At 47.0% G+C, this 27,112-nt stretch overlaps 1 protein-coding gene across 6 annotated transcripts in view; it reads left to right on the forward strand.

Annotated features, from left to right (window-relative positions):
- ST6GAL1 (ST6 beta-galactoside alpha-2,6-sialyltransferase 1) overlaps positions 1–27,112 on the forward strand; it is a 117,167-nt gene that overhangs the window by 86,397 nt on the left and 3,658 nt on the right. For 4 of the 6 annotated variants that reach the window (XM_032875607.1, XM_032875606.1, XM_032875605.1 and 1 more), the window contains 4 exons: positions 3,411–4,029; positions 10,728–10,825; positions 23,808–23,906; positions 25,227–25,401. In XM_032875607.1, coding sequence (XP_032731498.1) covers positions 3,444–4,029; positions 10,728–10,825; positions 23,808–23,906; positions 25,227–25,401 — 958 coding nt within the window. In that variant the 5' untranslated portion in view covers positions 3,411–3,443. Of the gene's footprint in view, positions 1–2,011; positions 2,309–3,393; positions 4,030–10,727; positions 10,826–23,807; positions 23,907–25,226; positions 25,402–27,112 lie in introns of those variants that run through there. The other 2 variants (XM_032875609.1, XM_032875608.1) reach the window with 2 other exon arrangements.

The following is a 27,112-nucleotide window of genomic DNA, read 5'->3' on the forward strand; positions in this document are numbered from 1 at the left end:
GTGGACAAGCAGCGCAAAAGCCCAGAGGCTAAGACATCTGGAAAACCCACAGCTTGATGTGTTTTCCCAAAGAATCAGGGGAGGAAGAATTTTCTATTCCTTTCCTTCAGTTTGGGCTGCTTAGAGGGAACTACCTCGGTCCCTGTCTCTTTAGAGCAGGTAGAGAGGGGGGGGAAAGGGTCTTGAAGCTCTCTGTGTCTATGAGCTTCTGCTCATAGACACAGAGCCAGCCAGACAGTGCACTTGGAGCCTCAACAGAGGGTGCGTCAGGACACCTGGGGAGCTCCAAGGTGAGCTTTCAGATGAGTGTCCTGAGGCCAGGACCCTGAAGGCTAAGTACTCTTAAAAGTGGCAGAACTCTTGTGCCTGGCTCTTTGGAGGAGCTCTTCTTTTCTGGGACCCTCAGTCTTGGAGTGTAGGTGCTGGCAGGAAGGTGACCACCATCCCCTTCTGAGCCTTAACTCCTAGACCTTGAATGAGGTCCCGCCTCACTATCTCCTGTCTCACTTCACTTCTACACAGAAAAGTTAAGTCCCGACTTTCAGCTGCACCGCTTCCCAATCACTCGTGCAACTTTTGAGATCAAATAAATAAATGATAAATTGATGTATCTAAAACCTCAGTTTTCCAACCATAAATGGAGCCAATACAATTTGCTGTGCTTTCGTGACAGGGTTTTTCTGGCTCACGTAAGCCCAATAACCTTGAACGGGCTGGGCTGCTTGAGGGGAAAACAGTGTTGGCTGGGGAGGGCTGCAGCATGCCCAAGGCCAAGGGGGTTTTTCTGGGATTGTCTGGCCATTTGACTTGCCCCTGTACAGCCCTTGATTCCTGAGTCCTGTTTGGCCAACAGTGACTTTTCACTGTCTTTTTAATACAGAGGCCTGTCTTTCAGTGCAAAAACCATGAACTTTTGGAGTCAGACAGACCTGGGTTGGAATCTGGGTTCTGGCACTACCTGTTCATTTTGGAGAAGCTGTGTAACTCTGCTAAGCCTCAGTGTTTTCATTTTCTCCAGTCGGTCTGTGGATATCGATGCCATAGGGGCACAGTGACTATTAAATTAGACATTGCAGCTTAAGTGCCTGCCCCTTTGTAGGCACTGCTTCAATGCTCCATTCCCTTCTTGAGTTCTTTAGCTCTCATAGCTGAGGGATCAGCTGTGCTGAATGAGGAAATGGAGTTCCTTAGTTTTCTGATCTGCCACGAGCCCTCTCCCCATCTCATGACCACGCGTTTGAATTTTTCTCCCTCTGGGTACATTCTGTCACTTGCGCAGCTCAAGGCAAACGCCCGTTATCCCCAGAGCCACCCATTCCTGAAGTCTGGGGTGGTGGGAAGCATGGTTTGCTCAGTACTGTCCATGAGTTCCGGGAATGGTTTTGACGTCACTTACATTAAAGAGTCTCAGATGAAGACGTGAGCTCGGGTTGATGAGTCCTGGCCTGTGTTCCATTCTGCCATCTATCTCTCCCTGTCCCGCACCCCCTCCTCATGGCCCCCAGCCAAGGGACTGCTCTCTGGTCTCTGTTCAGAACATTTCCTGTGCCTTTTCAATGACCTGGTTCAAACACCATTTCCGCTTGTCCTCCCAGCACTCTGTGAGCACACGGGAGAGATGATTCTACAGAAAACCTAGGTAGAGACAGGATTGTGACTTGTCCAAAGTCACCAAGAATGGGCGGGAACCCAGGTTTTGTGAATACCTAGTCCGGTACTCCTATCCCTTGTCCCAGATATCCTTAGCCCTGGGCTCCATAGGAAGGAACTGTGGATCCCTAGTGGGTTCGCAAAACCCCAGGGGTGACTGCTTAGACTCATTACGGTAAATAAACCCAGTTATTTAGGAAAGAATTTAATGTTTTCCAAAAGGTACAGACATTGTTTGAGTTCAAAGTACTTCCATCTTCCATTCAATTACACAATAAATTCTGGGAAAACAAAGTAGAGCCGTACCCAGATATAAAGGGAACTGTGAGGCTCTATTTTTGTAATAAAATCAATTTGCCAGAACTTTAGCAGTTCTGTGCATGTTTATGTTGAAAAGGAGATGTATTATGGAATCAAGTGTGCTTGGATTTGAACTTCAGTGCTGCCGTTTCCTTAGCTTTGTGATGCTAGGCACTTCTCTTAACCTCTCAGAGCCTCGGGCTGCTCATCTATAGACATGGAGACTGTAACACCTTCCTGGCCAGTGATGGTCAGGCCTCGATGCACAGCTCAGGGGGTGCCCTTCCTACCAGGCTATCATGTGCGTGGTGCTGGCTGGAGGTCTACATGACCGGGCCCTGGTCTACAGTGAAATTAGGTGAAGTAACATCTTAATGCTTGATGCCTCTTTGTTTTTATCTCCTTAATTGGTGTCTGCCATCTTACCAAAATTTCCTCTCTCCTTTACCACGAGCCGAGGCAGCTTCCTGCCACCTAAATTTTTTTGGGCATTCTTGAAGGGCATTCTGTGAAGCCAGGTGTTGTGCTGTAAACTAACTACTGGTCTTCTTCTCAAAGCAGGAGTCCAACCCTGCAGCTTCTTAGAGAAATGTGTCATGGGTCTGTGGTGCTGTCTGTGGACAGAGGTCTGGCAATTTTATTTTATTTTATTTATTTTTTTTAAAGATTTTGTTTATTTGACAGACAGAGATCACAAGTAGGCAGAGAGGCAGGCAGAGAGAGAGGAAGGGAAGCAGGCTCCCCTCAGAGCAGAGAGCCAGATGCGGGGCTTGATCCCAGGACCCTGGGATCATGACCCGAGCTGAAGGCAGAGGCTTTAACCCACTGAGCCACCCAGGTGCCCCAGGTCTGGCAATTTTAAAAGGATGCTGGGCACTTTAGGATTTTAGGGAGGTTGGGTTCTTATGAGGTAGACCAGCCATCCTGCTCTTCCTTTTTTCTCCTAGTTTTTCAAGCACGCATGCTGTTGTTGAACAGACAGCATAAGGCCCCAGGAGCCTGTGTAAGCTGTAGTTCCCAACCTCACCGAGCTCAGGGTGAAGTCAGGGAGCTAGAACATGACAACACAAAACTAAGAGTTGGGGTGTAAAAAGGAATAGCAGGAGAATACAGAAAGTGTTCATGGCTGGGAGAGGAAAAGGGGAGTGTCTGAGGACTGCTGTCTACATTCAAAACCAAAACTGAGGTCGAATGTTTACTTCAGGTTGTTACAGGCTGCTGGCCTGGTGGGAGGTAAAGCAAAGGCTGGACGTGAGTCTCCTCACTCTTAATCCATTATGCAGCTCATCACCCCACCTCTTGCCAGGCACTACTTGTAGATTTTGTTCACCTTGGTTTTGTTTTTTGGGTTTTTTTGTTGTTGTTGTTTTGTTTTGGGGTTTGTTTTTGTGTTTTTTTTTTTTTTTTTTTTTTTTTTTTTTTGCCTCATCTTACCTTTTCTAGGCTTGTTTTCTGCTCAGAACAGAGTGGCTGCCCTGAACACATCTTTCATTATGATTCACACCAACCTGAAAAAAAAGTTCAGCTGCTGCGTGCTGGCCTTTCTCCTGTTTGCAATCATCTGTGTGTGGAAGGAGAAGAAGAAAGGGAGTTACTATGATTCCCTTAAGCTGCAAACCAAGGAATTCCAGCTGTTGAAAGGTCTGGAGAAACAGGCTGTAACTTCAAGCAGCACCCAGAACCCCCCCAGGATCAACCAGGCCCTCAGCATTCCCCGGGGCCCAGCCAAGCCCAAGCCTGAGGCCTCCTTCCAGGTGTGGAACAAGGACAGCTCTTCCAAAAACCTCATCCCCCGGCTGCAGAAGATCTGGAGGAATTATCTGAATATGAACAAGTACAAAGTGTCCTATAAGGGGCCAGGGCCAGGCGTCAAGTTCAGCGCAGAGGCCCTGCACTGCCACCTCCGGGATCATGTGAACGTCTCCATGGTGGAGTCCACAGATTTTCCCTTCAACACCTCTGAATGGGAGGGTTTCCTGCCCAAGGAGAACATCAGGACCAAGGCTGGGCCATGGGGGAGGTGTGCTGTGGTCTCATCAGCTGGATCTCTGAAGTCCTCCCAGCTGGGCCAAGAAATAGGTGGGTTCTGCAGCATTAGGGCTGCTCTGGGCAGGGGGCCGGCGCGGGGCGGGGGGGGGGGTCTGGGTATTTGGTCAGGGCTGGGGAGGAGCACACTGGGTGCACCACAGTGTTCTACAGCCTTCTCGTGGGCCTCAGAGGTACCCGGGGGGCAGCCAAAAGGGTGGGGATCCATCCAGGCTCTTGGTATCTTTATCAGTGAGAACAGCTTTGCTATTCTGTTTTAAATAGTGCTGTTCTGTAGAAGATACTGTTGGAAAAATGAGTTCTGCCTCTATCAGTACGCACCACACTGTAACTGACTTTTAAAAATTAGAGAAGCACTGATTTCTCCTGTCTCTTCAGGTTCTGAAACTGTAATTTCATGGCTAGTTGAGGACTAATTGTCTTTCTTGGCTTCAAACTACCTGAGTAATTTTCAGCCTTTCTGTTTGAGGATCATTAATTAGAGTAGGAATTCTTAAATTTGGGACTGTGGACCAACTTTAGGGAGTTCACGAATCCCTAAAGCTATGTGCCAAATACCTGTGAATTAGGTGTGCATAAAGTGTGTGTGTGTGTGTGTGTGTGTGTGGTAAGTCAGTCTGTACATTTTTCCAGAGAAAAAGTCCATAGCTTCCAGTCAATTATTCTTAAAGGTGTCTGTGACCCAAAAAAGGCTACAAGTCACTGTTCAGTATATAACAACTTGCCTTTTTTTTTTTAAATTCTTCCCAGTTAATAAAGATAGAAACTCTCTCCATGTTTGTAAATATGTGTACAACACAGCAATGGATTTGCTTAAGGCACCCTAGTTCCCTTATTTTGAGAGAATGTGTTTTCCATTATTGTGAAATCAATCAGGCTAAAGGAAGCAAAGCACAGGAAGCCTCGTTCTTCTCTCAGGCTCTGGAAGGTACTGGAGCAGGTGAGGTCATACATCTCCTGTTTTATTCCCTTCCTGTGACTGCCAGGAAAAATGGTCTGAAACCAAGCTCAGGCTCTCAAAGGAAGAAAAGTAGAACCAAATTGGATTCTCTGGAGGAGGAGGAAGTGGTGAGATCACCTTTTTTGCCTCCCCAAATAGGCAGTGCTCACTAATCCAGACTGCCAAGATAACCGGCCCCGCCCCGACTTTTGCTTTTGCCTTTTTGGTTTCTTTTGCGCTTTGTTTTCTAGAAGTGCAATGTGATTGGCTTTTGTTCATTCTTAATGGAACTAAGTTCCCTTCTTCCTCCTGATGTTTGCTCTATAATCATCATGTTTCCAGTATCCCCAGTGCTACTGGATCCTCTTCTTCGTGTTAACTCATCCCCAATGGCCTGGCCGGAATGGGTTAAGGTTTCAGCACAGCCCGTTACATCTATGAACTGGAGCTACACTCTTGACGCACTGCGTGAAAGTTTGGAGTGATTTACATGCAGAGTAAAACAATCTTCTCCTGTAGACTACAGTTATAATTTCAAGGATGTACTTCCCTGGAGACTTTGCTCTTGAGACGGAACAAACATTGCACGTTGGCCCTCCAGTGTTCTGCCCTCCAACAGGGCATTCCCCTGGGCGTTTAATCTAACAAATGTTTTAAGGAATTCGTTCATTCTTTTATTCATTCATGGAGCTTTCAACCACACAGAGCCAGAGCTTAGAATACAAAGGGGAAAGAGACAGGGAAGGCCCTTTGCTGAAGGCCTGGGAGTACCAGGCAGCGTGCCAGGCCCATGGCCTTTCCCCTCTACCTGCAATTTGTCCCGTTTCTTGTGAACTATTGAGTGTATTGGATGGTTTCAAATTGTGTGCTCTTACAAATTGTACTGCTAACAGGGTTTTTGTGCAGATGACTTAAATGCCTCAGGGGAACTATCCACAGCTGTGGGGCTAGAAGACCAAAGGCAGATAAGTTTTGTGGCTCTTTTTGTCCATGGCAAAATTGTTTACCAGAGGGACTGGAATGATGGAGTGTGTCTCCAGCAGTCCCTCAAACCAGCTGGAGGTGGGCACGGCTGTTTTCAATTATTTTTAGTACATGTATCCATAAGATACCTTAGATTTGTTTGTGTTTTCATTTCAAACAATAGTGTTTTTCTAAAACATAAGCAACAGGAGTCATGCTTACCGTGCACCTGCTGTGCTCCCAGCATGCCTTGCTTTTTAGTCTTCCCGGGAATCCTGTGATGCAGGGACAATTATTGTTCCCATTGAACTGGTGACCTAAGTGTTGAGGCTCAGAGATTACACAAGGGGTAAATAGCGGACTAGGACTTGAAACCGGGTCCTTTGACTCCACAGCCCGCACAGTCTTCCCCTCTGCTCTTGTGCCTGTAGTGGTTGTAGCATTATAATAAAATTTTGAGTGTGATGTTAAAACCCATGATATTCTTGCTTACTTGCTCTCCTATAGGAAAGGAGAAGCACCTTCTGAGTTGAGGCAAATGCAAGAAGCAAAGCTGCATGGGGACAAAGGACAGAGTATGATGGGCTGGGATGTGGGGCCCTGCAGGGTGAAGGGGACTGAGGAGGACTAAGGCCAGAAAGGTAGGCAGGAGTCAGCTCCTACGGAATGTTGCCGGTCACAATCAAGCCTTTGGGTTTCATTCTTTAAGCCATAGAGTCCTAGAAGAGTTTTAAGTGAGCAAGTGTTAGGATCGTGTACGTTTTGGAGAGATTTCTCATTTCTCTGAACCCCATTGCCTATGGGGACTGCTATGTCATTGTTATTAGGGATTACTGCCACTTCTGGGCAAGAAGTGCCAGGCCTGTTTGAGCAGTGATCATGGTGGTGGAAAGAACAGGTCTGATTTGAGAAGAGACAGAAACTGGTGTCTAATTAGAAGTGACCTTGAGTGACAGGCAGGAGTCAGGGTTTCTAGCCTGGAAACAGGCCATCTCGTATCACAGGGGAGCATGCTTTCGAAGGAGGACAGGTACTGTCTCAGAGGTGCTGAATCTGAATTATTTGTGGATTTCCCTGAGTAGTTATCTATGCAGTTGGGTGTTTGATTCCCGGGAAGGGTCAGGTGGGGGGAGATGAGATTGAGGAATCATTTGTGCCAAGGTGACAGTTGTAGGCCTGGAGAGAGGGCTGAGGAGAAAGCCTAGGGAAAGTGTACATTTAAGAGACAGGGAAAAGCACAGGGAAGGCAGAGACATTCAGAAGGCCAGTGAGAAGGACCAGGGAGAAGCAGGTGTAGGACATATGATGGAAGGCAAGGGGAGTGGAGTTGGGGCAGGTTTGGGGCAGAGGGAGTTCTCGTGCAGAGTGAGAAGAAAGACATGTTGGGTTGTGGAGCAATATGATTGTTTATATCAGAGAACAATATGATTGTTTATATCAGGGGTCTGCAGACATTTTCTGTGAAGGGCCGGACAGCAAATATTTTTGGTTTTGAGGAATATAGTATCTCTCACAGATCCTCAGCTCTGCTGTTGTCATGCAAAAGCAAACTAGGCCGTCATAAATGAATGGGCCTGGCTATGTTCCAATAAAACTTTATTTACAAAAATGGAGAATGGGCCAGATTTGGCCTTCAGGTCATAATTTCCCAGCCCTGATTTCTCTTATATCGATTTTTCCTAACCAGGACCAGAATTTAGCCTTCCAAAGATGATCATATGATTCATTAAGCTACTTTGAAAATATTTAAGAAAAAAACAAACCCTTGGTCTAAATTGTGATAAAATTTCTTTCATAACAATTTCCAGCTATTTAGCATTACTACTATACCCGCAGGCAGTGGATTTTGGTATACTGATGAATTTACTAAGGAGCGGATTCTGTTGAGTAGTCTAGGCATGGAATCATATCCTGTGCCTATAGTAGTGCCTTTATTTCTGCATTTTCTAATTTGTGTCTTTTTCTGTCCTCTAATTCTAAGTTCATCAAAAGTGGTGGCCCCCGTTTTCTGCAGCCTTTCCCTTGCAAAGGCTCGCTTGCTGGGCTCCCAGGACCTCTTGATTTCTCCTGGTGATTTCCTGGAGGCCCACTTGATTTCAGAACCTCTTCAGTCATCAGCAGCAAAGGACAATTTGGCCGACAAGGATGTGCTCCTCTTTCTCTGTGAGGCCAACTTAATGGCCTATTTGCAAGTTTCCTTTTTTGTCTGATTTTTTTTTTTTTTTCCTTAAAATAAAGTCTAAACTTCATACCTGGCCTCCACAGCCTGTGTGGCCTGGTTCCTGCCAGCTTCTTTAGCTCCATCTTTTCTTCATCTTCCCCTTACTCACTTGTCTCCAGCCAAGTCCTTACTGCCCTGGGGTGTCCTGACAGTGCTACCTCCTCCGGCTGGAATGTTCTTCCCTGGACCCTTCCCATGCTCGGCCCTCCTTTGGGTTCAGCTCCAAGGCGTGTCCTGAATCATCAGGGTCTCCAAAGGAGAGTCCCTCGGTGTCTCGGTCCCACCACTAGATTTATTTGTGCCATAACATCGGTCACGGTTTGTCATTATCTCAAGGATAGGTGGTTATATTTATTGGCTCCTTCCTTGCTGTAGATTGCAAGATCTTTGACAGCAGGCACTTTTCTTTCTTGTAACGGCCATTGTCTCCAGCATGTAGAACTATGCCTGATGGGAAGGAGATGCTTAATCCATATTTGTTGAGTGAATAAAAGCTTTTTGTTTTCTTATGGTCAATACCAAGGGTGGATCGTCAGCCTTCTGTGCTGGGCGTTCTCCATTTACCCCTCCAAGCCCAAGCTCCTTCCTCCCTTTTCTGTCAGATTCTGTGCCCTGGGAGAATGAATTTGGTGACTGTGTCAGGGGGGCTTCCTGGCCCTTTGGCTTTTATTTGGCACCAGACAATAGACATGCTACTCCAAACCTGAGAAGGAGGAGAGTGAAGTCAGTGTCCCCCCAGCTCTCTCCTTGCAGAACACTATCAGCTCCTGCTTTCCCTTGGCTCACAGTTTAGCCCCTTTCAAGCAAACTCTCTGTCTGAGGTCTGCTTTCTCTCTCTTTTCCTTAAGGCTGAGAAGTCAGAGGGAAGGAGGAAAGAGAGGATGGGGTATTTTCTTCTTTCCAGCTGGACCTTACTTAGCAGGAGCCATGTTCCTCTTAGGGCCACCACTCCCCATGGGTGACCATCTTCAGTTCAGGGCCCCTGCTTTTCTAGCCCTATCAACGTTTGAGGAGTAGTGGTGGCTGCTTTTGCAAGCTGACCCTGCAATATTGGCCATTCCTTGTTGATTTCTTGAAATCCTGCCTACAATGTTGTAAATAGTCCTTTTATTCTCAGCAACTCCATCTGACCTTGCCATGTTTTGGTTCGGGGATGCTCACATTAATAATTTGCTCACCTGTGAAACAGGGAATGACCGAATGAGGCTTCTGATACATCTGCGTTTCTGGTGTGATTACTGCTGGTCATTTTTGAAGCCAGTGACTGATATGGACTGACATGTTGCAATCTAAGTTGTGTAAAGAGGCACCTTCTGCCCTCTTTGAAGTTCAGGGTACTGGCCCTGTAAGCTGATAAAGTCTGGACTATGTACATCCCATGTGACTTTCAAACCATTTTGATGAAATTTGTCCTAGGATTGAAATAGGGTTGTTTTTGTGACTATATGATATGTCTAGAGTCCCGAGGTTTAAAACATATGTTAGAAATGAAATAAAGAGGGAGGCTTTCATCCCTTAATTCTGTGGGTACTTCTTTCCAAATCATCTTGTATTGAGCCAAATTCCACCCTGCCACCTTCTGATGTCACCTTTGTGAATGAAGAACCACCCCAGATAAATTTCCCACAGGGAGGGAAATAGAACAACAGAAAATTGGGCTGACCTCCCAAACTTGGGCAGATTTCAGTGGTGACCCCCAAACTTGCTTGATCAAGTCAGGTTGGGATGAGCTCCTAGGAGGCTGGCGGAAGGTTGAGAGAGAACTTAAAAGTCAACTTAGTTCTCTCTCCCAGAAGATTGGTCAGTGACACAGAGAGAAACTTCTCCAAGTCTTCCAAACTCTGCTGAAACAGCTACAGGGACAGGGAAGTAGAGCCAGGGAGTGAATGGATTTTTAAAAATGTGGTTTGTTTGATTTTGCCTGGATTTAGGACCTTGTTTCTGACAAGAGTTTTTCTTTTTCAGTAGACAAATGGGTGATTCAGTTTTGATCTGTGAACTCCTTTTCCATCTCTGCCACCACCCAGGCTTGTGACCCTTCCCGGGCCTCAGGTTCCTAACGGCACACACAGGGCGTTATCTTGAAAACCACAGTAAATCCCTCTGATTTGCTGAGTGCTGTAAGTTCTCAGAGGGCTGTGGGGACTTTGCACTTGTGGGTGACACTGAGCTTATGGTAGCATCATTTTTCTGACAGGGATGGAAGTATGACCTACTGGTTACACTAAGAAAGTATTTGGGTTGCTCCTTTGGTGACTGGGGTAGCGAACCCATGTGAGGCAGCGCACCCGCCTGGATCACCCCTCTGCCGTGCGCAGGCTTGCTGGAGTCATGGAAGGGATTTCAGGGGTGCTTGATACGAGCCTCATTAGCTTCTGCAGTGGCCAGGCAAGCAGGCAGTCATGCCCAGTCTACAAACTGTGCCAGATTGCCCCTTACAAATATGATCCTTTTCCCCTCTGATGAGGATCCTGATGGGATAAAGAGTGGAAAGTATGATTCTCTTGCCCCTCCCCTTCTTCCTGCCCTCTCTCCCTCCAGACCTTCCTCTATTTCTGCATGTTGCTGGTGCTCATCACCTCTCTTCTGTTTCCTTATGGTTTATAGATGATCATGATGCAGTCCTGAGGTTTAATGGGGCGCCCACAGCCAGTTTCCAACAAGACGTGGGCACGAAAACCACCATTCGCCTGATGAACTCTCAGGTAAAATTTCTTCTGTGCAGATCTGGAGTGAGAGAAAGACCACAGTGTGGGCTCTAATGTAGACCCCACCTACTGGGGGCACATCAGAGCCACTAATTAAGTCCCGTGACCTTGCTGAGTCCTGGAGTCCAAGACCTAACCTGGTGATGTGTTCATGAGATAGCCCCCATGGCCTCAGGTGGCATTAACAGAGTTGTTCAGTGTCCTGAGAAAGGAGAGTTCTGCTGTCCCTGTAGCTGCCAGGTTTTTTCCCAGAAAATTGCATGAGGGACAACATGGCAGAGAATATGAGTGAGGGATGCTGGGAAAAGTAAGCGAAGCAATGAATGTGGGTGTGTTTGAGAAGCTGTAAAATAGTATGCAAGTACTGTGAGACCTCATCAACCAGATGATGCTATGTGACATGGCATTCGAATTCACGTATTGCCTTATGAATTCCCCTTGAGAATTAGTTCCTGAAGTATTTCCAGGTAGCATATGCTGAATTCTCAAAACTAATGGGAACTTGAGAAATACTCCTGCCACAAAGTTCTGTTAATAGATTTTAACAAACAAAACAAACAAACAAAACAAAACTGGGTGACACATATATCAAAACTAGCGCAAGAGGTCTGCAAACCCATTCACCTCACTCATGACCATCCATGTTTATTATTTTCTGCATAAACATGTAAAGCTTGGGTGTTCTTCTGTCAATGTGCAGGCTCTGTACACTGCCTAGGACTCCATGTGCATGGAGCACATCCTGGGAGTAATCGTAAGTGCCCTTTCAGCACTATTCCAGTACACCCTCATTTCTCCCCTCCTCTGCCACAAGGCTCTACTTCCGTTTCACTGCCTGCCCCTCAGGAACTCACCAGATGGGAAGAAGCTGCTTCTTGCATGGCCCAATTTCCATCTGAGGCCCATAGTCCTGGGAACTCTTGTATGAAGGAACTTGGATTGATGAACTTAAACTTCTTTGCAGGTGGCTGCCATTTTGTTTTCTTTTCTTTCTCAACTCCTTGATGATGATATCATTTTCTGTCACTGTAATATCTGACTGAGTCGACTCTATATGCTTTCAGTTCCTATTTATTATCCAACCTTACATTTGGGGCTTTTATATTACTTTTATTATAAAGTAGAAGAGGGCAGATTAAAAGAAATAGATTGGTTAGCAAGAGACTCTCTGGAGGACATGGCACCAGAGCTAGACTTTGAAATATGGGCAGGATTTGGAGAAACAGGAAGAGGGAGACATTCTAAGAAGTGGTATTGGCAGGACAGAGATGCATAGGAAATGAGGGAGACATCCAAACAGGTCTGACTGGTGTGGGGGTGGGGACAGATTTGTGTTGCCCTATAGAGGGAGATGAGGCTAGAGCTTCATGGCCGCTTGGACTCTGGCAAGTCTAGAAAATCAGGCACAGGAGGTGGGAGGAGCTTTCCCTACTTTCTCCTTTTCCTTCTCATGCCCCAGAGAAATCCTCACGAAGTGCTACAGTGTAACCTCTAGTTCCATGTAAAGTGTTACCTGAATATCCACCTTCGCCTCCGTCCCTCCCTCCCTTTCCCCCTTTCACAAATATGGACGGTACCGAGTAGAAGGTGGTAGTCGGTACATAGATCTCCAGTCAGCCTGCCTGGGATTGAAACCCTGGCTCTGCCTCTTAATAGCTAAATGATCAGGCGGAAGTTCCTTATGCCTCCATTTGTTCATGCGTGGAGAGGGAGAATAGCAGTACCTTCTTCACAGGTTAGGAGGAGTGAGCCAGAAGACCATGCAGAGCACCGAGTACCCGGGACTTACCTCAGTGGATGATAGCTGCTCTCACGTTCCTGTAGGCCGACACTCAGATGGGTTTGGGGGATACAGTGGTGAGCCCAGTGGGCTGGGCCCCTTCACAGGCCACCGCCCACAGCTACAATCAGTCATCACGCAGAGAGATAGACAGTTGTAACAGAGAACTACAAAGGACAGGATTAAGGTGCTCCCACAACCCCTAGGGGGAAATTTTCCCTGGTCAGGGATGTCAGGGGCCTTGAGGAGGTGAGACAGTCATGTAGGAGTGGAGGATGAGAAGAGCTAGGACCTCTCCGGAAGAGACAACAGCCTAGTGAGGCCACATGTGGAAGGGGGCAGGGGAGTGTGTGGGGGGTGTGCGGTGAGCATGGAGGCTGAGGGTAAAGAGGAGCCATGTCCTGGTGCTGTGGTCGGGAGATAATCTCTGTGGCATGACCAGACTTGCACTCTGCAAACGTTGCGGGCGTCCATCTGCTCGGTGATCCTGTGTCCGTGGAGAGACACAGTCAGGAGGCTCTCTCAAGGAAGTGCTCACAGTTGCTGCACAGGAGAAATGCGGGTGAACGTGAGAACAGAGTGGATTTGCAAGCTATTTGGCATGTGTGGTCCAGAGGCGTTAGTGGGTCTGTGGCGAGGGGTGAAGGGAGAGGGGCCGCCGGTACTCTTGGGTTTCTGGCTGGCTGGCTGGAGTCAGTGGGATTACCAGCACTTGGAGACATTTTGGGTTGTGTAGGCAAGGGTCAGAGAGGAGGGTAGGGTAAGAACTGTGGTTCCAGGTACAATCTGAGCTGCCCCGTAGATACTGTGAAGAGATGTCAAGTGGGCAGCTGATGAAACGGGGTTGGAGTTCAGTGGACAGCTCTGGGCTAGAGGGGAGAAGTTGCCAGTCATCTTTATCTGTGAGGCCTTGGAACAGCCGGGCTGAAGGAGAGCATGAGGGACAGGATGTAGACAGAAATTCTACACAGGGGCTTTGGGTAACAGAAAGAGGAGGTTAGTCAGCACCGCCCGATGCTGCTGAGGCCCACTGAGGTGAAGATTGAGAAGCGCCATTCTCTCTTTGGCAACAGGGAGGCCATTGGTGACCTTAGGCAGCAGCTGTTTGGGAAAGCGGTGAAGCCAGAAGCCACACTGGAGCGCAGGGTCAGGAGTGTGTGGGGGAGGGCCACTGCGGGTAGTTCTTTCAAGAAGGGCAGAAGAGAAGTAGGGCTAGCGCTGTAGAGAGTCGAGGGTTCCAGGGCCAGTTTCTGTTCCTTTCATTTTTTTTTGTTTTGTTTTGTTTTTAGATTGGAGAGACTTGAGTACATTTAGAAGGCGATGGGAAGACAGTCACAAGAGGGCACACGCTGTATGGCATGACAGATTCACATGCCGATTCACAGACAGTAGAATGGTGGTTTCTGGGCTCTGGGTGAGGCAAGGAATCATTGTTTAATGGTTAGAGAGTTCCAGTTTGGGTAGAGGAGGAAGTTCTGGAGATGGAGGGCGGTGATGGTTTTATAACAGCATGAATATACTTCATGTCCCTGAGCTGTACACTTCAAAATGGTGGAAATGGTACATTTTGTTACATATATTTTACCACCATAAATTTTTTTTTAAGTCAATGGGGAGAAACCAGCTGATAGAGGGAGAAACTGTATATATTGAAGAGAGGGGACAATAAGTGAGTGATGGGAAGGAGGGATGGATCCAAAGCCCTGCTGAGGATCAAGCCCCATGGGAGGGAGTCAGAAGGGAAGAAGGCTAAGAAAGGTATAGCCAGAGGCCGTTTGTAATTTGTAGTGAAGAATGAAAGGGCTGCAAAGTAGGATGCAGAGAAAGGGAGGCCTTTTGTCAGGAGGCTGAGGGAGAACGGTGTCCATAGAGGAGGTTTGAGCAAAGAAGGCCTGGCATGAGGAGAGCAGAGGAAGGAACCAGCCAGAGGAACAGAGCAGGAACTCCAGGCCATCCTGGCCACTTTGGGGCTGGAGAGTGTGGGTAAAGAATGGATATGACCTCCAAATTGGTAGGTGGCAGCGATTAAGAAGAGAGAGCATGGAGGAGCCCTGAAAAGTCTCTTGGGTTTGGGAGGGTACCCCCTTCCTAGACTCCTCTTCCAGGTGGTGAGTGAAGAGGGAAATCTCCATCCTGCAAAGATTTCATTTAAGGCTGTAGTAGCTTTGCCTAAGAAGCTGTCTTCCAGGTTGAGGAGAGAAAGCCCACATCCCATGCGTGACAACAGGGTGTCCTAATTGGATTTCGGCGGGGACCTTCTCAGATCACTCTCCAGGGCTTATCCTGAGACCACAGTGGCTGCCATTTGTCCCCTACTTCTGTCTGAGGCCCATAGATATCTTATCTCACCTGACCTTTGGGACAATGCTGTGAGGTGTGATCACCAACCCCCATTTTCTGTGATGACACCAAGGTTCAAAGAGTCAGAGTGAGTTGCTCAGAGAGCGGCAGAAAGGATACAATAGAGGTGGGATTTAGATCAAGGTTGGTTTGCCAATTTTCTGGAAGAGTTTGTATGGAATTGGTATTGCCCCCTTATTTTTTAATGTTTAGTAGAGTTTGCCAGTAAAGCCACCTGGACCTATAATTTACCTTGTGGGAAGTTTTTTTAGCTAAAAATTCAGTTATGTTAGTAGATTCAGGGCTGTTCGTGTTACCTGTTCCTTCTTGACTGAACTTTGGAAGTTTGTGTCTTTCAAGGAATTTGTTCATTTCTTCTAAGTCATTGGATTTATTGGCATAAAGTTGTTTATAATATTACCTCATTATCTTTTTGTAAAAGATCTATTTATTTCCCTCATTACCTTTTTAATGTCTATAGAATCTGATGTGATGTCTGATGTGATAGGAGATCCTTTGTGGTGATTCAAGCAGTATTGGAATTCACAGAGCTTAAAAGGACCTTGAAGATCAACAAGTCATGAATTCATTCCAGAAGTTCTTGTTTGATCACCTGCCCTGTGCCAGTCTCTGTGAAGGGAGCTGGAATTCAGTCCACAACAGCAGTAAAACAGAGACAGATATGCTCCCTGCCCTTGTGGAGCCCAGGATCTCGTTAGGCATTTCATTTTCCAAAGGAGATGGCCCAGGCCTGGGAACAGAAGGTGGCCTGCACTATGTGCAGAGGGTAATGGTAGGCCCGGGGCAGGATGAAGGCCTCCTTACAGCCGGGTCAGGCTCCCCCCTGGCTCTCTGCTGGCACTTTCCCCATCCATGTCTCTCACTCCCCTCATCCTAATTGCCCATCTCACTCGTAGCCTAGTTCTGCCACCAGGACCTTTGGTCTCCGAGAGGACGCACGTTTGTCTGTTTTGTTCACTCGTAAACCCGAGTGCCAGGACCAGTACCCATTATGTAGTAGATGTGCAGTCAGTGTTTTTTGAATGAAGTAGAGTCTAGAGAACCTTCTGCTCGCTCAGTGGATGCCTCCAAACTTCTCCAAATTCTTTAAAAATTTTTTTGAACTTATTTGGAAATACTTTGAAACTTTCAAAAAGTTGTAACAATGTCTACTACAAAGAATGCCTGTATACTCTTTATCTAGAGGCACTTACTATTTTTATCCCATTGCTGTATTATGTGCTCTATTCATTCTTTGTAATGTTTTTTTCATCTGAGAATAAGTTGTATATATTATACATGTTAATTCCTAAATACTTACTATGGGTAAAATGTTTATGTTCCCCGCCCCCTGCCAGTTTGTATGTTGAAGCTCTAACCTTCAATGTGATTGTATTTGGAAATGGGGTCTTTGGGAGATAAACACATTTAGATGAGGTCTTGAGTGTGAGCCCCCCGTGATGTGTCTGCCGTGTGAGGAAGGCGGCCGTCTACAAGCCAGGACGAGCACCCTCACTAGGAACCAAATGTGCTGGCACTTTGACCTTGGACTTCTCAGCCTCCAGAACCATAAGAAGTAAATGTCTGTTGTTTAAGCCACCCAGTCTATGGTATTTTGTCGTAGCAGCCTGAGCTAAGATTTTTTGGTTTTGAGAGGAGGAGTTTTGCTATGACAAAAACCTAACAATGTGAAGTGGCTTTGAAACTGGGTAATTGGTAAAAGCTGGAGGAGTCTTGAAGGACATGCTAGAAATACAGGTGCTAAGGGAAATTTTGATGAGGGCTCAAAAAGAGTAGAGGAGAGCTGGTGAGAGAGCTTCTGTCTTTTTAGAGAATATGTAAATAATTGTGAATGGAATATTGGCGTAACTATGGATAATAAAGGCCCTTCTGGTGAGGTCTCAGATGGAAATGACGAACATGTTCTTGAGCAATGGAGAAAGAGTGATCCTTGTTCTAAAGTGACAAAGATTTCGTCTGAATTGAGTTCTAGTGTTTTGTGGGAGGTAGAACTTGTGAGTAAAGAAACTGGATGATTGACCTGAGGTGATTCCTAAGTTGAAGGGACTGCCTTGGCTTCTTTTGTGAGGTGTGAGTAGAGAGAAATGAATTTTAAAAAAGGAATTGTTTAGCAAAAAGGAAACAGAGCTTAAAGATTTGGAAAATTCTTAGCTTATCTATATGGCAAAAAAAAAAAAATGAGAAAGCTTGTTCTGAAGAGGAAACGAAGGGGTGACCCCAAAAACATTTGATAAGGAGATTGGCAAGGGTGTGAACCAAGGACCTATTCAAACACTGTCAACACTGTCCGCTTGAGCTGAAGGGGATGGATATGGGATGAAGTGGAGGAAGGCTGTGGGCCTCTTAGGTCCTATAGGACAGGACTATAGAGCTCTTGGACTGTGAATGGCATTGTTCTTCGTGACAAGAAAAGCATGATCCCTAAGGAGATTCAGAAATCGTCAAGGCTGCATCCTTATTTTCAAAGATGGGAGGAGGGGCTTGGTTTTAATAGGCCCAATGGTAGCTGCTCAGAGCCACAGAGGTGGGATCGCTGCCCCCGTGAGTCCATAGGGCACAGCACTGAACCAAAGAGGAATCTTCTCAAGCCTTAACATCTAGTGGTATTTACTTTGCTAGGTTTTGGACTTTCTTTGGACCTGTCAGCTCTTTCTTCCTTCCAATTTCTTCCTTTTGTAATGGGAATGTCTATCCTATGCGCCTATGAGCTCGGCATTCAAATTGCCTTGGATTTGGTCAGTAGGAGCTCCATGAAGCTGGCTCTTGTTTCCCCGCCACGTGCATGCCCTCATCATGTTTTTTCTTTTAACACTGGTATCTTCTGGCATAACAAGATATTCCAATTCATTTTAATCTGTAGTGTTTTAAATGCTTCCTCTTTATTAGTTTTATCTGGAATATAGCTATACACAGTGTTCTGGATCAGAGACAGATTTTTTATTTCATACTTTACAGTAGATAATGAATGTACTCTAGTCTCTCTTTGCCCAAGCTCCTACTTCCAGGGCAATGCAATGAGAGTCAGGTCAATTATCCTACAGGACTAACCAGATACCCCACAGGCAAGGGACAAAAAGTAAGTGATCCCCCCGACACATGCACTGCTTATAAAAGGCAGGAGGTGGCTGTCCTCTACCCCCCCCCCCAAAGGGCCCCTTCTTACTCCAGCCCTTTAGAATATAAACACACTCTGATGTGAAACGAGAGATGTCTGTAAATTCCTGGGCCTCTTTCCTCCTGCACTGGTCTTCCCGGTCCCTTAGCATATCTCTGTATTAACATAGGGATGATATTTGGGCTATCACCATTTAGCTTCTCAGGGAGATAAGAGAAGTTTTATTAGATTTTAAATCCGAGCAGAGCAATTAACTAGACAAATAGCTCTAGAGTTTATACTGACGGTATATGAAGAGTTCAGGAGTCTAGGGCTTTTTGAAGCAACACTGAGATATGGAGCGAAGTTTTATTTCCTCATACTAACCTACCTTAGCTCTGGGATATGTCATTTTTCCCAAGGAGTCTTGGCTCTTTTAAGAAAATTGGTATTAGAAACCAACATCTGGGTGTTGGGTGGTTCATGCCGCCTACTGAGGTATCTTCACTTCTTGGCCCTTACAGCCGGGAGAGCTAGGAAACAGAGCACGTATGTACACATATGTAAACACGTACACACATGGTTCAGGTACATCTGCATCCGTATGCTTACTATACACATACATGCACCTGCGTGTGCGCATAGATTCCTCTGCGTAGATGCATGCGTGTGCCTGCCGACAAGCCTGCTTTGGCAGTGACAGACCCTGACCGAGGTCGGTCTGTCCACATAAGGTATTCCTTGCCTTTCCCCATTCTGTATTTGCACTCCCCCTCTCCCATAGTGAGAATCCTGCTTCTAACACCTTCACCCGTTTCTTTATTTGCTCATGTGGGTGATACCCCTCAGAGAGTTTGAAAATTGCTTTGTACATCTCTCCCTCCATCAAACGTAGCAGAGAGAGCTCAGGCTGGGTTTGCTGTTTTCGCCCACACCCTGCTTGAGGCTGAGGTGATGCAGCCACGTGATGGAGCCCTGAGTTACCTGGATACGTCCTTCTGTTCCTCTTCACTGAGCTTGGGGAATTCATTTGGACCTCAGCTGTATCCATTTTGTTTCAGTTCGGGGGTTTTCTTTTCCTCCTTCTTTTTATTTATTTATTTATTTAATTTAATTAATTAATTAATTTATTTATTTATTTGACCATCAGATCACAAGTAGGCAGAGAGGCAGGCAGAGAGAGAGGAGGAAGCAGGCTCCCTGCTGAGCAGAGAGCCCGATGCGGGACTTGATCCCAGGACCCTGAGATCATGACCTGAGCCGAAGGCAGAGGCTTTAACCCACTGAGCCACCCAGGCGCCCTCCTCCTCCTTTTTAAATCACGCAGAATATTAACATGCCCCCAGATTCAAAACTCTCCAGGAGCATATAACCGGAGAAATGTTAACTCCCTCCTAGAGTCCTGCCACCTGGTCCCACCAGCACCCGTGGTGGGCAGCCACCTGCACTGTGTTCTGATTTGTCCTTCTGTGTTTGTGTTTGTCAAGACAAACAGATGTACATATGCTTTCTTAATTCCCCTTGTTTTCTCACACAGAATATAGTATGTGTGTGTGAGGGGGTGTCTATAAGCTCTTTCACACTGTTTCCCCCCAGTATCTTCTCGAAATCACTCCCTGTCAGCTCATAGAGCTCTTCCTCTTTCTTTGTCATAGCTGTGTGGCTCAGTTTCCTAGTTTATTCTCGTAACCTCTTCTGTTTAGACATTTAAGTACTTTCCAAATTACTACTACTACCTCTTCTTCTTCTTTTTTAAGATTTTATTTATTTATTTATTTGTCAGAGAGAGTGAGAGAGAGAGCACATGCACAAGCAGGCGGAGTGGCAGGCAGAGGCAGAGAGAGAAGCAGGTTCCCCTCAGAGCAAGGAGCCCGCTGCGGGACTCAATCCCAGGACCCTGGAATCATGGCCTGAGCCGAAGGCAGAAGCTTAACTGATTGAGCCACCCAGGCGTCCCCAAATTACTTCTTCTTATACTTCTTGGTTCTTTTGATGACTTCCTGGGGTGCTGGGTAGAATCAGAGGCCTCTGATTTGGGGATTTGGAGTTTGTGGTGGCTTTCCACTTGAGGTGCCCTTCTCTCTGTCAGAGAACCTGCTTCCTATCCCGGTCCAGTTTACCGTGGTCAGGCCTTCATTTTTCATATCTACTCAGGACCTCGACCACCCCTCTGTTTGTCTTCTTGTGGCACTAACTAGCTTTTCTGGCAAGGCTGCAAGTCTGGCAGCTGGAACACAGACTGTTTCCTCATCCCTTACTGTTCTGAAGGAAGGTCGTCTGGTACAGTGGGAAGAGATCAGACAGGCCTTGATTTGTATCCTAGCTCCATCCCTTTCCTATTGTGTGATCCTGGGTCAGTTATGTAACTTCTCTGAGCTTCCTTTAATGCCCTGTTTGGGGCTGGGAAATACTGTGAGGGATATACGAGAAGACTTGGACTTGGATTGTTGTGTGAGTTTAACAAAGCAGCTAAGTCTAGACTCTATAGTTACCAGTGTCCACACACACCCACACACACACAGGGCATATTAGTTTCTGACACCTGCCATAAGAAAATGCCACAAATGGGGTGGCTTATACAACAGAGATTTATTTTCTCACAGTTCTGGAGGCCAGGGATACAAGATCAGGGTGCCATCAAGGTTGGATTCTGATAAGGGCTCTCTTCCTGGCTTGTGGATCCTTCTCGCTGCATCTTCACACGGTCTTTCCTCTGTGGACGTGTGGAGGGAGAGATCTTCGGTGTCTCTTTTCTTATAAGGATATCAATCTTATCAGATTAGGGACCCATCCTTGTGACCTCACTTAACCTTAATGATCTCCCTGAAGGCCCTGTCTCCAAAAGAGTCACATAGGGGGTTAGGGATTCAACATAGGAATTTTGGTGGGGGGTGGGGGGGAACAGTTCAGCCCATAACTGAGGGAAAAAAGATTTGGGAAGAAAAAAGACCAACATATTCATACAGGTGATATCTGAAGAATGTAATGATTGATGGTTGTTTTCTTATTCTTGTATGTATATAGATGTGTGTATTCTTGTCTCCTCTAACTTTTTGCAGGGAGCATGTGTTGCTTTGTGACTGGAGAGAGGACTTTAAACAGGTTTCTATAACAGCACCACCCATCTCCCTGGTGTAGCCTTTTCCTGGCAGGTGTTCCTTGGGGCTCTGTTGCTGTGGCAGTGACTTACTTTCCTCATCATGAGGCTCCTGGGATCCCTGAACTCAGGTCGGACTCTGCACGAGGTCAAGCACAGGGGCATTTGAGAAGACCTTGATCTCTCCCCAGTGCCTTGTGCTGCAGCTGGGGAAAATGACAGACAGAGATGCCATCCAGGCATGGCTGGCTGCCTGGGCATGGCCTTGCAGGGCAGTCCTGTCCTATAAATAAGGCACCTGAGCCTGGAGAGGGGAAACAGCCCTCCTAAAAACACAGAGCACTGCCCCACTTCCCCAAGCAGTTTGAGGTTCTCTTGTGTTTGAGGAAAATTTGTACATGTAATGTAAGGGCCACCAGAATGAGTATGGTAAGTTCAGAGCTGTGTCCATTTAAACTTGAGGGGTGCTGGCTAGCTTCTCCCCTGTCCCCACATAGGTCCTGGCTATGGTCACTTTCTGTTCCTCCTTGGGATAAACTAGCCCTTACCATCACCCCTTCTCGGTTTCATGCTTTGTCATTTGCCTCATCAAGTAGCTCGAGTGAACACCTCCCTCTCTCCTCCTCCCCGCAACCCCCCGTATGTTGAGAATTGAGGGTGGCTCGGGCCCCATTCGTGTGCTCACTTATTCAAATGCCTCATGGTTTATGAATACAGCCCTGTGAGGAAAGAAAGAACACTGGGGAGGAGCCAGTCTCTAGACTCTGGTTCTGGCTCTGTCCCAAGCTCCCTTGGAAGCCTGGGACAAGTCTCTCTTCTCTCTGGACCTCAGTTTACCTACCTGAAAATGACAGACTTGGGTCCAGCCCTCGAGGGTCTTCCAGCTGTGACTTACTATGACTCAGACAAGAAGCAACATTCTCGTGACATGCCTATGTCCCTCATCAACTGCTTTCTTTGGCCTGTCCTCCTGACACCACGGCTGACCCACCCTACCTGCTTTGTGGGAGACAGTGCAGTATGTAGGTCAGAAGTGTGGACCCTGGAGACCTCCAGTTCAGACCCCCTGCTTACTAGCTGTATGGCTTGTGTGAGTTTCTTAGCATCTCTGAGTTGGTTTCCTTATTTATAAGATGGGCATATTAATAATTACCTCCTGGGGTGGTTGCAAAGATAAGCTGAGATCATGTATGAACGTAGCTGGCTTGGAATAAACATGGTCAGATGGCATCTGTCACACTCACTGTTGTTCTTCATTGACGGAAAGGAGAAGACTTAAGTAGCTCTCAGGATTTCTGTGAAGCCACAGATGCTGGCAAAGTCTTAGGGTGCCAGAACTTGCTGCCACTGGTCTCTTTCTTGTATACTAAGAATATGACTGGAGAGGAGCAGGAGACATTTTAAAAATCCCAGTTATCTCTAATTCTCTTGAGTGCACACACATCACCAGGCATTGGTAACACTGGACAACCTGCAGTTCTCAGACAAGCTCCTCATGGTACTAAGTAGAATTAGGTTTGGCTGTTTGGGACAGCAACACTCTGCCTACCCCTCAACACAAGATTAACAAGAGAAAAATGTATTTCTATCCCGTGTGAAAGAAGTCCAAGGGTGGACATCCCAGAGCTGCTATGGTGTTCCAGTGTGTCAGGAACCTGGGCTCCTCCTACCTTGTGCATTTATCCTTCAGTCACATGACTTCATCCTCATGGTCCAAGATGACTGTTTTAGCTCCAGCCATCATGTCCACCTTCAGCCAGCAGGAAGGAGAAATGAACAAGGAAGGACACTTCCTGGAAGTCACACTTGCTTACACACCCTTGGCCAGAATTTTATCATGGCCAGGCTTAGCTGTAAGAGAGGCTGGGAAATTTTTAGTTCAGATAATCTTTATTTTAGATGGCCATGTGTTGAGGTAAACAGAAATGTTTGTTTCCAAGGAAGAAAGAATGAATGCATATTGGGTGACACCTAGCAGTCTCTGCCACATATTCTCACATCTGGGAGTTTGCACACATTGTTTCTTTTGTCTGGGACATCGTCCTTCTCCTCACACCTCACACCCATGGCTTGGCCCGTTATTGTTTGTCCCTGAATGCTCACTCACCTCATGGCCATACTCATGCTGGCATTCCATGACTCCCTGGGAACTCTTTAGCACCCAGTACAGCCACATGATCCCCAGCCAAGGTGGGCCCAGCACCAGTAGTTCTTGCCTCAAAGATACACTGAGGAAGTAGGATTATATTCTTCAGGCTTCCATGCCTTTGGGAGAGGTATGAGGGGACAGGTAGCTCAGAAGCTCGTGGCAAGTTGCTGCCCTCTGGGTTGTACCTAGTCATTCTTGAGATAATACAGTGACTCTGGTTACATCTCCACGTCGTGATGGTGAGTGGTTGAGGTGGGGAGCAATGACTGTGATGCTTGCTTTCATTTTCAGGCAGTTCTTGATTTGGTTTCTGCCATTTGTTTCTTTCAGTTTCTGCCTGGGCAACATGTGCTTTTTAAGGTGAATGTCTGACAGCTGATATCCTGGATCACTGAACCAAAGTGCCTAGGGTGGCACTTGCCACCTGTCAGTCATCACTCACCACAGGACATTTACATGTGAACATCTAGGTGACCATTTGTCTCTTTCTTCCTGCAGCTGGTCACCACTGAAGGGCGCTTCCTCAAAGACAGTCTGTACAATGAGGGAATCCTAATTGTGTGGGACCCGTCTGTTTACCATTCAGATATCCCAAAGGTAAGTGGGTGTCCTCGGGAAATATGGAATGAGTCTTCTGTTTGTCCATAGACGGTCCTGAGTTTTCCTGGGTTTTGAAAGTCATGGCTGACCTGGGCCCCCACCCCAAGGACTGTCTCTTTCCACATGAGGGGAACGCACTTCATCTGGACTTGCAGTGCCGAAGTTTTCCTGTCTGATACCAGTGGTCTCTGTGCTCTGCCCCGCAGGGCCATGTTTTTCTCTCCTTTGATGGTTGGCTCAGGAGTAACAGTGACAGGATTTCTCACCGTCTGGGGTGGGGTTGTGTCCATCTAATACAGTTATTTCTGAAGCAAATCAGCAGGAAATAGACAGTAGTTACTCATTCCTAGGACAGAAGCATCATGCTTGACCTGCTTCTGGTTTCCAGAATTCTTCCCATTTCACTCATAACAACACAGGGAAGTAGATAGAGGCATGGCTGCTTCCCTTTTACAGGTGAGGAGACTAGAATGTGGAGAGGGGAAGTCGCCTGTCCCCGAACTTGGTTTACTAAGCGGAGGGCTCTCTTTTGGGAAGAGGATGGGAGTCTCAGGCCTGTTGGCTCCCCAGCCTCTCTGGAATGGCGCCCTTGCTGTTTGTCATGTGTATCAGCTGGCCTCTCCCTGGTATGGCTGCACTGTCGCAGGAGAATGGCGTTATGGTGGAAGGACAGAGCGCGCCGTCCTGGGGACACAGGATTCTGAAGTCAGACCCACCAGGAGCTGACAGGCTCTGGTGATCACTGGCACCCTCGCCACCTCAGCCTCCACAGTTTTGCTCAGATCTCACTTAGAGCTGAAGTGTGTCTGAGGCAGGACAGGGGCTCCCAACCCGCAGTTGTGGCAAGCTGTGCCCCAGTTTTTGGCCCTTTGAAAATGAGAGGTGGGGAGTGGCTGGGTGGCTCAATGGGTTAAAGCCTCTGCCTTTGGCTCAGGCCATGATGCCAGGGTCCTGGGATCGAGCCCCGCATCAGGCTCTCTGCTAGGCGGGGAGCCTGCTTCCCTTCCTCTCTCTCTGCCTGCTTCTCTGCCTACTTGTGATCTCTGTCAAATAAATAAACAAAATCTTTAAAAAAAATGAGAGGTGGGATCAGATGGTGCCAAGGACCCCTCTGAGCATTCCCAGAGTCTGTGATCCCGAAATCTGAAGCTGTTCCAGGGTCACCAAGCTCAAAATTCCCTGGGAGCATAGGCTGTGTGCTGGGTCCCCTCTGCGAGCAAGTGAGAGCTGTGACGTGGAGACGTCTGGAATCCACTCCGAGGAAGGGGCTCCAAGGCACCTCCCTCTCCTTAAGGAGACCATTTTCTTCTCTTTCAGTGGTACCAGAGCCCTGACTACAGCTTCTTTGAGAACTATAAGAGCTACCGCAAGTTGCATCCTGACCAGCCTTTTTATATCCTCAAGCCCCAGATGCCTTGGGAACTGTGGGACATCATTCAAGAAATCTCCCCAGAGGAGATTCAGCCCAACCCCCCATCCTCTGGGATGCTTGGTGAGTCTGTATCTGGGGAAAGAACTCTCATGTTTGTTTCTAGAAGAGATTAGAGAATGGGATCTCATTCATTCATTCATTCCTTTGTTCACCAAACAGTTGCCAGGTTTTTGCTGTATTTCTACACTGGGCCAAGTTCTAGCTAAGATCCAGAGATCAGTAAGAATCCTTCTCCTTTAGGGTGTTTGGTGGGGGAGTTCAGCCAGGAGAGAGCACCCCTCCTGGGGGTGCTGTCAGAGAGCTCAGTGGAGGAGTGGCATTGGGCCAGGCCTGGGTGAGGGGTAGATTTGCCTTGGGGAGGGGGCAGGAAAATGGGAAGAACAGGGCTGGGATTTGGAAGATGAGGCAAGAGAGGCACTTGCCTCAGGTATACCATTTGAGGGTACACCAGAAAATTCAGTAACAAGCTAAATAATATTAAAATAGTATCTTTTAAAAACCGTAATTACTGCAAGATTTTATCCTGAATGAAATACCAAAATTTTAAATAAAGATAGGATCAGTGATAATGTTACACTGAGCCATATTGGCATCTGAAGACAAAGCAATAGTCAATAATACTTTATTCAAAATTTCAAAAATCTGTCGAACCCAGTGAGTACCCTAGTCCTGGCCCTGAGAGAATGAGAGGCAGAGTTTTCCTGGGTTTGAGGATCATGAACAGAGCTGAGGGAGCTGGTGTAGGTGGGCTGGGATCTGAGTCCAGACGGTCCTGAATGCTGGCTTCAGGCTTTCTTCTTGGACACATGGAAGGGAGGCTCCCTTCTCTGGGCCCCCCGCAGGGTAGACCCCCACCCCCAACCACTGTATGATGAGCCTGCCCTCTTCCTGGGATGCAAACTCCCTCAGGATGGGGACGGAGTTTAAAACATTCTTCCTCCTTTTTAAATTTTGCATTTTTGTTAAAATTTTTATTGCAATTCTAGTTTGTTAATATATGATTTAATATTGACGTTAGAAGTAGAGTTTAGTGATTCAACACTTACATACAACACCCAGTGCTCATCGCAAGTGCCCTCCTTAATGCCCATCCCCCATCTAGCCCATCCCCCACACACCTCCCCTCCTGCAACCATGGTTCCCTTTTGTTAAGAGTCTCTTAGTTTGATGCCTTCTTCTGGGTGCAGCACATGCTAGCCCTGTGGTAATGGCCTCGGAGTTCATGAACAACTGAGTGTTTACTGTCAGAAGCACTCCTTAGAGAAAGGGATGGGGACCATCTCAGTAGAGTGTCTTTGTACAATTCTCTTCAACTTTTGTATGTGTGCATTTGGGGCTCTTCCAGGAGCCCTTTGGAGCAGGAATAGTGGGAAAAGCATCCCAGGGAACACTTTCCCATCACCCCACTGTCCCCTCCCTTTGCCTGTCCCCGATGGCCGTGGCCCCTCCTGGGCCCCATCCAGTGTCGCCAGGAGGTTTACATGAGACCTCCCCCACAGGAAGTGTTCCCTCCTGAAATTTCCAGAAGCCACTTCTGTCATGCCTTCACAGTTTAGTTGCAGAAGTGTCTTTTCTCCCCCACTGGACCAGGGGCAGCCAGAGAGGGCTCTTCCCCTATCCGATTCCTCTAGAACAAAGTGGCTGCTAGCAGTTTACAGTTTTGCTCTTAGTGAGGACTATTTCATCATAAACTTCCCCTATATTTATGGTGGTCAAAAGGGGTGTGAGAGCCATGATCTTATTTGTATCCTAGCAACAGCCTGTGTGGTAA

This window comes from Lontra canadensis, unplaced genomic scaffold (assembly GCF_010015895.1).
Source record: "Lontra canadensis isolate GAN:19392208 unplaced genomic scaffold, GSC_riverotter_1.0 scaffold56, whole genome shotgun sequence".
In the NCBI taxonomy this organism is placed as follows: Eukaryota; Metazoa; Chordata; class Mammalia; order Carnivora; family Mustelidae; genus Lontra; species Lontra canadensis.